Source organism: Cimex lectularius, unplaced genomic scaffold (genome assembly GCF_000648675.2).
Source record: "Cimex lectularius strain Harlan isolate CLEC.00 unplaced genomic scaffold, Clec_2.1 scaffold72, whole genome shotgun sequence".
Classification (NCBI taxonomy): domain Eukaryota; kingdom Metazoa; phylum Arthropoda; class Insecta; order Hemiptera; family Cimicidae; genus Cimex; species Cimex lectularius.
The window spans coordinates 749,713-762,188 of NW_019392678.1; the positions used below are offsets into that span (position 1 = coordinate 749,713).

The 12,476-nt window shown below is 34.8% G+C and overlaps 1 protein-coding gene across 9 annotated transcripts in view; it reads left to right on the top strand.

Annotated features, from left to right (window-relative positions):
• The window catches only part of LOC106667050, a 258,398-nt gene that overhangs the window by 67,457 nt on the left and 178,465 nt on the right, over window positions 1–12,476 (top strand). For 5 of the 9 annotated variants that reach the window (XM_014394680.1, XM_014394679.1, XM_014394684.1 and 2 more), the window contains exon 2: window positions 9,009–9,159. The exons of the other annotated variants lie outside the window; for them this stretch is intronic. In XM_014394680.1, the coding sequence (XP_014250166.1) occupies window positions 9,101–9,159 (59 nt within the window). In that variant the 5' untranslated portion in view covers window positions 9,009–9,100. The remainder of the gene's footprint in view (window positions 1–9,008; window positions 9,160–12,476) is intronic. 9 annotated transcript variants of the gene reach the window in all.

Genomic DNA, 12,476 nt, shown 5'->3' on the forward strand with positions numbered 1-12,476 from the left:
CTTTCTTTAATAAATTAATTATAATTACATAATTGTTTTTCAGCGTGGTTATTTTAGTTGTAACGCAAAAATGTCATTTTCACTAAATGACGGGATTTTTTGGTGCAAGGTTGTCCTCGTCGGTCCACTTTTTCTTTTTGGGCATGTCAGGACCTGTTTTGTAAGGATAAAATTACCGTCAGTCTGTAAATAGAGCAGTTGTTTTGGTGTCCCATTGTCCCTTGTTGTTGTTGGCTTTGCCGACCAACGGCGACCATTAGGGAGTCTTGTCAATCCCACACACATCGTGAAATCACCTGCCCCATTACCATTCTTGTTGACATAGCGTACAAAAGACATAGACAAACTCCTGTCCGTTTGCATACCAAATTATTGAGCTTATTTTCTTTAAGCCTGAGTTAATATAAAATTAATTATAATTATTTAAATTGGTAAAAGTTATTTCATTAGTTTTATTGGTTAATTAAAAGCATTGGCCCTGAAGGATTTACAATAATAAGTCCATCTGCCTACCTCAAATTGGAATACGTTCTTTTATTATAGGGTTTTGTAAATCATTGGGGTGGGCCGGTGAATTTCATTAATGTCAGGTAGGAGATGAAAACAAAAAGCCGGCAGGGCGGCGAGGGGATGTTGCAGAAAAACAAAAATGCCTACGATTTATTCGAAGGGCTTCAGAAAAGGATCACAGAAATGACATCGGGCTAATGACCAGTTTGGTAATTATTTTTAACCGAAGGCAGATAATTGCCGGTTGTCAAACTCGCCCGGGCACGGGGAGGTGTGAGAATCCCCGGCACCTACCCAGGCCACGACGGGCATTTGCTCATCCCTTCTTAATAAGCCCCCAACCCCCGCCCAAACATAAAATAACTATTTATCTAGCCCTGGCGCACAAGCTCGTTATCCTCTTGTCATTAGTTTCGTCCATAGTACCGATTATACTACAAACCACTCCCTAAGTGGAATTCTCACTATATTTTAAAAAAAAAATCGCTACTCTGATAGGCTAATTATTACTGTAATTATAGTAGGCTGATAGTCTAATCCAAGGAATATACAATTTTTAGGCATCAATTGAAAATGTAATCGCATAGATCATAGTTATTTTATCATAGTTATTACATTACATACAATATAAACTTCCACCCTTCAATATCGAAACTCTATGCTATTAAACCTTTTCCTAAAACCAAGTGTTATTCTATGTATCTAAAGAAAAAAGTAAAATCCTCATAAAATTCTATAACTTTACATGGTTTCTTTTAGGGATAACTACCAAAATTTGTGAAAAGTAATACATTGTTCAGATCACATGGTGAAGCACGATCTTCTCTGAGATACGCTTTTCTATCTTTGACCAATTTGAATGAACCCGTCATGCTTTCACACTCAAAGACAAAATACTAGAGACCTGACATGTTTCGTAATTTATTTCAAATAATATGTTTTATCATTATAATAATTACAACATCCTTATTTTAATGTAAACCAAACTGAACGAGATGAAAAAATGAGTTTTAATAAACACTTAATTGCGATGGTTTAAAAGAAATTCAACAAAACACCGAAAAATCATTTAATAAATTTTTTTACCTAGTTTTCCTCTTAATGCTTTATTAATAGCAATACAAGGTAATAAATTGTCATTTAAGTTTATTATGATTAATTGGTCGATAACATTCAACTAACAATTTTTTTAACTAGGTTTGCTGGTCATACGTTATTAAAAGCAAAACCAGGAATTAAATTGTTAGTTAAATTGATTGTGATTGATTCATAGGTTAAAATTTAACCAATACGTTTTTTACCCTGTTTCTGATTAATACGTTATTAAGAGCAAAACCAGGTTAAAGTGTTAGTTAAATTGATTGTATCACTAAATGCGATTCCATTTTTTTTTTCTTTTTTTTAAACCGCCCCGGAGAATATCGAGCATTCGAGGGAATGAATGTGACCAGACTTCTGTGTTTCTATCGAGTGTTGTGTTTGTGTTAATTTATTGTAATGAATGTAATTTATTAGCGTGAAAGGAAGGGGTTGCTTATAACCCTGCCAGGAGGAATATCGAGTACTCTGGGGTAAGTGTATGACGTCTGAAGAGTAAAAGTAATTTATTAGTGTGAAAGAAGGGGTTGCTTGTAACCCCGACGGAGGAATATCGAGTACTCTGGGGGAGTAAATGTGACCAGACCTCTATGTTTGTGAAGATGTATATATATANATATATATATATATGTGAAAGCATGTTTTGTTTCTATTCTATATTTGACAAGCTGAGGTACAAACGAAAGACTAACATTCTAGGATATCAACGTAGTATATATTTGAAATCGGAGAGTCAGTAACCAGATCGAAACGCTCAAATGGCTGCAGTTTAAAACAAGGAAAACATGCAGAGGGCCGGCGGTGACCTAAGCTGTTTGTCGGCCCATAAACTTCCCACTTTATTATTATTAGATTTTTTTAAATAGTAAATACTTGCAATCATTAATTTTTTTTTTGTTTACTGGATATTTTTAAAGAGAAATATATAGCTAAACCAAAAAATTATACTGAGTGTAACGATTTTACCAAAAATGTTGCAGAATTTCTTCGTCTTGCGTTGATTACCGCATGCATTCCGCGGGGCATCGTTTTTATGAGTCTTTGATTGTAGAGCTGTAGAATATTTTCATACTCCTACAACAGCGCCATTCTTAATTCCTGCAAATTCCCTGGCATCACTGGGCGACGTTTTACCCTCTTTGACAACTCGTCGCAAACTACATGCTGGTACTCCAAACATTAAATTGAAGCCTCCAAGTAGTCACTTACAGCCCTGACATTTTGGGACCTTGCTTTTTAACGCCTAAAATAAAACCATGCCAATTAGTGGTATATAAGGAATAACTTCTTCTGTTAACACACCTTCAATGTATCGCGCAGCTGTTAGGGAATCGTCGATGAAGGTGAAGTTTGTTCGACTTCCATAGGAATTCTTCTACAAACCATAACACCACCACCTCAACAGCTTCTCGAAGTGAAAATGTTGCAGGGATATATTGCTCTCCTGTTCTTCTCTAAACCCTCTCTCTGCCGAAGACCACAAACAAAACCTCGACTCACGCGAAGACAAGATTGTACTCCAATCTTGCTCAGCCCAATTAATGTGATTTCTTGCGATACTTAACTGGGTTGTTCTGTGCCATGTCAGTAATTTGGCACGTAATCCAGCTTCTGAAAGTCTTCGCCTTACAATGACCAAACTGACATTAACATTTCTAACTTGCCGTTGCTTGATCTCAAAGCCGTAGACTGTAGATTACACATAAATTTCAAACAATAAACCAATCATCTCTCTGGCATGTGACTCGATGATGGCTTGATCCGTGCTTTTTTGAGTCATCTGCAGTCTCTTGATAGCGATGGACGACTTCGGTGCGTTGTTCTGGGAATTTTAAGCACCCTGGCCACATACTCTTGATTTTTTATTCTTCCAACAATGCTATGGTTCTAACCGAATCTGTGTCACTTAAAAACCATTGCTCAAACAAATTTTAACTCAAGTGAAAAAATCGTACAAATTTAAAAAATCAAACCACCAGAACGTTAGAAAGAAGCTTTACAAAGAAGAGATTGACTATTCACAGATTTATTTACAAAATCCAATTGTAAACATAAGTGGGAGATTTTGTGTTTTATTTACCTATAATCCTTAAAAACGGACCAATTGTTATAAGATAATCAGTGGAGGATTGTCCAAGAGATAATTATATTGGGTTGTCCGGAAAATAATGCAGGATTTTGGTATTAAACAAAAAAAAAGAAACTAGTTACTTTAAAGCAATGTTCTTTAATCAAAATAATTTCCCATACTCTCAATACATTTCTCCCAACGTGTTGGTAACTTATTAATTCCGTCTGAGTAGAATTCAGAATTTTTAGAATTGATAAAGTCAATAAATGCATTTTCCAGTTCCGTTTGATTTTTGAATATTATGTGTTGTAAGTAGTGGTCCAGGTGTCTAAAAAAATGGTAGTCAGTAGGCGAGAGGTCCGGAGAGTAGGGTGGGTGAGGCAAAGTTTCATAGCCAAGCTCCAATAATTTTTGTGACGTTACACGTGACACATGTGGTCGAGCGTTGTCATGCAACAAAATGGGCCCTTTCCGATTGACCAAAGAGGGCTTCATTACTGCCAATTTCTGATGCATGGTATTAATTTGGTTACAGTATGATTCAGCATTGATGGTTTCGCCAGGATTTAAGAAGCTGTAGTGTATTAAACCAAATGAAGCCCACCATACCGTAACCATTACCTTTTTTTGATGAGTTGGGGGCTTTGGAAAATGTATTGGAGCTTCTCCTTTGTCGAGCCACTGTCCAGAACGTCTAGTGTTATCGTAGAGAATCCACTTTTCGTCACATGTAACAATTCTGGCCAGAAATGGGTCATTTTTGTTTCGACAAAGAAGTGATGCACAAACATCAAAGCGCTGATTTTTTTGGCGATCGTTTAATGAGTGTGGAACCCAGTTTTCGAGTTTTTTCACTTTTCCAATCGCCTTGAGGTGGTCAGCGACGGTCGTTTTACTGACTTTGAGTTGCTCTGCAAGTTCTCGAACAGTTGTTTTGGGGTTTTCTTCCACCACTGATCGCAGAACATCATCATTAAGAGAGGAAGGCCTTCCACGACCTTCTTCATCTTCAAGGCTGAAATCTCCCTCCCGAAATTTTTTAAACCACCTTTGCACAGTGCACTCATTAACACAACCCTCGCCCCAGACTTGGTTAATGTTTCTAGCCGTTTGGGCTCCGCTTCGGCCGAGTTTAAACTCGTAAAAGAAAATCGTACGAAATTCTCGCTTTGACATTATAAGGATGACTGAATTATTTCCAAGTAGCGGAATGCTACAGAGGTAAACAAACAATATCATTTGGAAGAGGATTAATAAGTGTTGACATTCATACAAATGAGTAATCCTGTAAACGTAAACAGAATATTTTATATAGATTTTTTTTAATGAAAACTTAAAATCCTGCATTATTTTCCGGACAACCCGATAAATATTAAGGAACACAGTTTTTGCTTCTCAATGTAGTCTGATATAAAAAATGAAATAGAGCGTCCGGATTTTTCCATTGAGTATGTTATATATTTTAATTATATTTTTTAAATCTTGCATTTACAGTCTAATTATATTTCTTGAGTTCTACGTTTTCTAATTAATTATTGAAATTAAGCTATTATTTCGCTCAAAATGATTTCAATATCAACAGCAGAGTGATATTTTTATTTCCCAAAACGTTTAATACACCCGGACAGATTATTTTAGAATGTGGTTGTACAATCAAGTTAGGCAACTATATTGCTACAATTAAATAATAAATTTTCCACCTGAGTGAATAAATATGGCTTGTACAATCAATTCTCGTAAAGATGGACGCATCCTGTGTACACATGTAATCGACGCTAGCTCCTCCCCCAGTCTTCCGGTAAACACACAAAAAAATCACGCTTAGTTTGTGAGGGTTGCTGCCGTGCATGTGGCTATGATTGATGATCTGTTTGAACAGAGATATCGAGGGATGACTAGGCGGATGACAGGGGCACGCAATCCCGCCTTAACCATTTACCACGTCATCGAGCAACAATTATTTTTCTTTGCTGAACGCAGTCACCGATGGGCATTCTCATGGCATGCCAAAGTGGTATATTGCTTTAGTGCAAACTATTTTCGGAAATATTTAACAACGTTTTCCAGTAACATACATCAGTTAAATATATCAGTTTGAATTGTCATTTTTTTATGATATAAGTTAATTTATCTATATGGCCTGAAGAATAGAAATAAATCAACATCACTGGTCCGTTTTTACACGCCGTATCAATCACTTGCTATTGAATATTTCGAGAGTCCAGCCTATTACTGGATCTGCTAGTACAATCAGAAACATGACGTAAATTCTATTTTTTTATTATCTGTTTTGTTTGAACAATGTATTTGATTGTACATTCGCTAGACGAAATTCCTTGTACAACATTCGATAAATTCGACTTTGCATCCTTATCCGTAGGTAAAGAACGCAGAGCTCATTCTATATTGTTAGGCCTATGAAGATAAGTTTGGTAGATAATAATTTTTTTCTCTCATCCGCTTGAATATACTTACATTCAGATTATTCGTGAGTAAAAAAGTTTATAAGAGAGTTAGAATGGTATGGCAAGTGAGACAAAGAATAGCATGTAAAAGAGAGAGAAAATGATAGAGTGAGAAATAAAGAAGGCATCAAGTGAAGGGGCGGGAACAACAGAAAAAGAAGAGAGAAAGACAGACAAACAGAGAGAAAGAGGAAAATAAGGGAGAGAGAGAGAGAGAGAGAGAGGAGAGAGGAGAGAGACAGACTGACAGACAGACAGAGGAAGTCAGATGGTCAGACGTATTAGGCAAGTGAGAGAGACAAAAGGAGCAACAGATAGAGCAAAAGGTTAAGTAAAAAAATATTGAAGGGAAAGAAAACACAGAGTGAGGGGAAAAATGAGAAAGCAACAGATTGAACGAAACAAGAATACAAAGAATAAGAGCGAGGCAGAAAGAGTGAGAAAGGAAGAGAATGTTAGAGGGAAAGCAGACTTGCTGGATAGTAATAAACAGTTGATATAAATAGAATATTGGAAAAGTGTTATTGTAATATAATTATTGTATTTAGTGTTTAAATACTACCTGAAGTGCAGTTTTTCTTAACGTTTATACTTTTTTATTAACTGTATTAACTATATAATACAAATTAAGAATGTTTCATACGTAATAAGAAGTAAATATTTAACAGGCTATAAAGATGAGACTTGCCAATGGATAACTTACATAATGATCGATTTAATGGTTAAAAGCATATATATAAATAAATTGATTGATATAATTATTTTAATTAAGCTTCTTGATTCAACTAAAATTGAATTGTAATAAACTATGAGCTTTTATCTTCTAATTTAAAAAAACAATAACAATATCAATAAGAAAATAAGTAATAATCATATTATTTGCCTTCTATTTTACTTTCAGTAGCTACTACATATTACTTTCTTATTTCGTACAACTGAATTGACTATTTTCAGAACATAGGTCATAGGCCAGAAAAGGTCGTTTAGATGGATTGACTTCAGGGCTTTTTGCGTCTAATTTTGCTCCTATTTGTACAAAAATTGCCTATCAGAGTTTTATTTTGGAATAAAAACACTGCTTATACTGTCTTAAAGCTCAATTGCACTACTGTATAATCTGTAACTAACTCAAAATACTTCTTTTGGGTTGACATCTAGTTAAACGACGTGACATCCACTGGTTCTGACTTATTGAACTTTTTCAAAAATACTGTTTCTACACTTTAGCAATTTTTCTTCGAAATCGTCTGTTTCGCATTTTAAAGGAAAGTAATGCTTAAATAGGTTATTTTTCTTTCAATTTATAAATACTATTTATTTTATTTTATTATCTATTTTTACAAGGGTATTTAAACTGGGAGGTTGTCTGAAACCTTAAACTTTTCTGAGTACGACGTTTAATGAGCGTTTAGTGTATGCCATGCTTTATAAATAAATTCTTGACGAACTATTTTTGGCTAAGAATTAATTAATTTTAACATTTGCAACCTGGTATGGTTTGCGTTCGATGTTCTGTAAATAATATTACTCTGTCTTGATGATTTATAGAGATGGATATTTCTCTTTTTTAATTTCTCAAACGAGCATTCTCCGAAATAAGATATAATGTATAAAAGTTTAAATTAACATGACCTTTTGTGTTTGAGCAGAGGGAAGGGCAAGTTCGGCCGTGACATAAGATTATATATGCTTCTCACTAAGTGACACTGGTTATTCATCATATGATTTCAAGCTGAATTGCTTTTGGTGGGGGAGAATTGTTCACGCCGTGAAGTGACACGACAACACGGAGAGGTGTATGATTACCGGCCCTGTGTTTACACGGCTAGTGACCTGGCAAAACAAACATACAATCAGTGGGTAATCACACAAAGCGAAGGGACATATCCCACGGCATACTTGCACGAGACCCTAATCCTGTAATACATTCAGCTTCATATGGACGTAATGACGAAAAATGAGCGAGCTCGGGGTCGTGAAATTAACAAATAACAAACTGCCATTGTTTCTTGAATTGAAACAAAAAATCAGTGATTAGACAGGATAAAATCAGTTTGACGCCAGGCTTTTTGAAAAGGTAGACACCAGAAACAAATTTGGAAAGAGAATCACTAAAACAACATTAATTAAAATCATATTAAAATATATACAAACAGCGATTTTGTCTATTATAAACCGAGATTTAATAAAACGTGTGCAAGCGGATCATCGGTCAGTATTGATCCTGCCGGTGAAATCGTGGAACATAATTTAACTAAATCTTTGTTTAGAATTCGTTTATTATTACCCACATACGCTCCTCATAACATGTCCTACTCGTTAATTAACTGTTTAAAACAAATTTTGTTTAGAGCAGGTTGAATCATCAACAGCAACAATAGAAAATCAATAATGTGGAACCTCGGGGGGGGGGGGTCGCCAATTCTGTTTATTTTTTTCCATTTTACGGATTTAGCTCAACCTTTCTTAAAACTAACCTATCTAAAGTATTCATTGCAATCCGAGACAAGATTGCGATTCTTCACTATTCAAATACCAATAAATAAATGGACTATTTATTTTTTTCTCCATAACTCTGTCATTAAGATATTTAAATTTAATAGCAATTTATTTATGATGGAAATGCTGTATGTCGATTGCAGGGTGATGAACTTGATTGTTACATATCATTTTGGTCTGCCTGTCCTCGCTTGATTAATCTGTCAGATACGTTTCGGCATTTAGCCTTTTTCAACATGAGCTTTAAGGTTTTTTAGTTACTTTGTTTCCTCGTACAAGATCAAGATAAATTTGCAGCTTAATTAATGTGTTCTTCCGGGTGATGTTGCGTTTGGCATAACCAGGATGTCGTTTGCATGTTTCAGCCTTTATGATCTGCCCTCAATAAAAAAAGGATGATCATAATCATTTTACAACGGGTTTAACCGGAATAATCACCACTTTTATACTGGCTAACATGTCATCAACGACAATGAATACAAGTCGGACATCAGATTGTTTCGAACGTATTACAAGGTGAGTAAATTTATTGTTTGGAATTATGTGCAGATTAAGTCGGAAAGAAAACATCGTGGTGATTTAGAGAATAAGAAGCCAGAATTATCGTGCTTTTTGCAACCTTACCTACCGGATGTGTCAGCATTTAACCTATATTAACTAGCCAAACAAATTTAATTCATTTTCGGTCAGACAGACAGCCCTACTGGCCGCAAGTTCAATGCAGTTTTGCAGTCAACTAGTACTGCAATATTATAATGAATTTTCACCTTTCGATATATCTTCTGTGAGTTGAGGCACCTGTTGCTGGGTCGTTTCAGATAATTTTTGTAATTATCACTTTTCCACGTCTTCACGTTCGTACCCACATCATTTCCCACTCTCTCTCTCTCTCTCTCACTCTCTCTCTCTCTCACTCNCCCCTAATGTAGCTTTTATAAATCTTATGAAAATTTATAAGCAATTTTGTTAATTTAACTTATTTTCTTATAAATAATAGAGTAATTTATCGTTAACTTTATTTATTCTTGCGCTGTTCTCCAATGCTCAATGTAAAAATATAATTTATAAGTTTAACTTAGCTTCACTCTAAAAATTTACATTAATGTTGATTTTACAATATTTTTGTTTTATTTGAAGCCTGATGCTGCTATAAACAAAAGTTATAATTGTAATTACTCATAGGTGTAAAAAATTTCCTAGAACTCTTAACTTTTGCGTGTATTTTAATAAATAAATCGTTGATCAATCAATCTCAAAGATAAAAAAAATTAAGTTTGACTTTTTGCACAATAAAACTATTAAACAGGGTGAAAATCAGTTAAAAATTATTTGAACTCGACTATTTTTAAAGTCCCGTGTAATTTGAGTTCTCAGGCGACCTGGCTGCCTCGGTACTTTGGAGACGGTTCGCAAAAAGTTGGACGAACTTTTAAATAGCGCATTTGATGAAAGAACTCCCGAGTTGCAGGGTTTGTTGATTCTTTTTTCTATTTAGATTGTGTTTTTTAATATATCAAAAGATATTAATGGGGATGGGTTAGTGCAGAAGAATAATTAGCGTGAGGATTATCCCAAATGGAAACAAAATAGAACAATTTATAATAGAATTCTTATTATTCATTTAGAGATTTTTAAAGATCTGAATTGTTAGCAGGATAATAAAGTTCACAACCATGTAGAATGTAGACGGTTGGTCTGTTAGTGGATCACATGTTGAACTGATAGACACTGATCAAAATAGTTGAAAGCAAACACGTTATCAGAGGTCAACTTCCATAGAATGAGTATGTAAATGGATGATGTTATTGCTTAAAATGAAGCAACAACATGTTCGTCTTTCCTTCCTCCATCCTAGTAGTTTAATTCGCTATTTACTCTCCTGCGTCAGTATTGGCTTAGCAATCTCATGGTCAAAGTTGGACCAGATTTGTTGGTGTATGACGGTTGCCGCGGCGGCTAACTTTTGTTGGTAATGTGATTGCCCGAGGGAAGGTTTCCTTTGAACGTCCGATGGGAGCGAGCAGGAGGGAGGGCGAGTGGGCCAGAGTTGAGAGTCGGAGGTGGTAGTTCATTGAAAAGGGGGAGAACGGTTGAGAGGCGAGTTGACCTGTCGGGAGAAGAAAGGGAGGCTATTGGGTTTGCAAGTGGTGGCCTTTATTGGAGGCAAGTGCTAGCTCAATGGGGTGTTAATTACGTGTGGTGGGGTTTCCTACGTGACGAGCATAGCTCCAAACCTCTGATTGATAGAGCCACCTTGGGTTCATCATTTCTTAGCCAATCCGGGCAAAAATCAATTCCAGGTCCCAAACTCAATGACACATCAAACAGACAAGACAATTTCATTACTTTCGTCGTAATCAGGGCCGCCCTGTTAAGCTCTTATTGATTAACGCCTAGCATATCGACAGTTAAACATTTTTCTCGTCTCCCTAGGTCGGAGTTTTACCAAATTTATTTGAATTTGTTAACAGATCGACATATTTGCCATAGTTTAAACACTCCAAAATAAACAGTTGATTTTTTTTTAAATTTAGGGAGAAACTATTTTTTTAGTGAAAGTAATATAAATAAACATGGCTGACTCTCTTATTTCGTATTTTTTTCATTTATCTCACTGTTCTTTATCCTGGATTTATTTATCAAGATAATCTTCCATCAGTAAGTAATGTCTAACTCTACCAGTACAGGTTATACCCTCATCTCAATTTCTATTTCTTTATTTATTCACAATTTATTCTAGAAAATACTTATGATTATTATACATCGTATTTCTTACCTACATTGTTTTGAACCTATGCTTGTTCTTATGTTTCTAATTTACAATCTTTACTTTCTACTTCTAGTACTTAATACTTCTCTTTCCAAGTAAATATGCATCAATATCCTCTTCTTTTAATGTTAGAATATTTCTTTCTAATCCAAAACTTTTTGTGTTTGAAAATTTTTCATTTCTTCTTTCCTTCGAAAATTTCCGTTCTACAATCAAAAATTTCCCTTTATTTATATGTCATCTCAACCTCTATTTTTATACTCATCTAGGATTATGCTTCCATTAATTTTCTACATATGTTTTTCATTATTTTTTTCTAATTCTTTTTCTTTCTAACTAAATTTCATTCTATTTTTTCTAACTAATTCTTTATTACGTATTTGTTGATTCTTAGTTGGTGTTATAAAGGATATCTTCAGCTACTTTAAATAGCGTAATTCCAATATAATAATCATTACATTCTTTTCTATATCCCTATTTTTACTTTTACATAATTAACTGCTCTCTTTTCCTAAATAGTTTTTGGATTTCTCTCTCCCCCCTCTCGCCCTTTCCTATCTTTTTTTTTTCTCTCTCTCTCTCTCTCTCTCTCTCTCTCTCTCTCTCTCTCTCTNCACACTCACACACACACACTCTCTCTCTCTCTCTCTCACTCACACACACACACACACACACACACACACACACACACACACACACACACACACACACACACACACACTCACTCACTCACTCACTCACTCACTCACTGTCTGGCTATTTTTTTTATTTTTTACTGTCTGTCTATCAATCTCACTGTGATTCACGTAATAATTATATATTCACCTGCAGTTTATTTATTCTGTTTTTTATCTTGTTTTACCTTTGTCTTTGTATTGCAACTGCATGCTGTATATATTTATTTAATCTTTAATTCTATATTTATTGTATTTTTTACCTTTTTCTCTACTTTTAATTTTTTCAAGAAACAATCAAGGTAAGCTTCAATATCTGTGTGATATAGCCCAGTTCTATTTTGAATCGCAACTTTATTGCAAATGTTTTTTATTTTCGATTTGCCAAC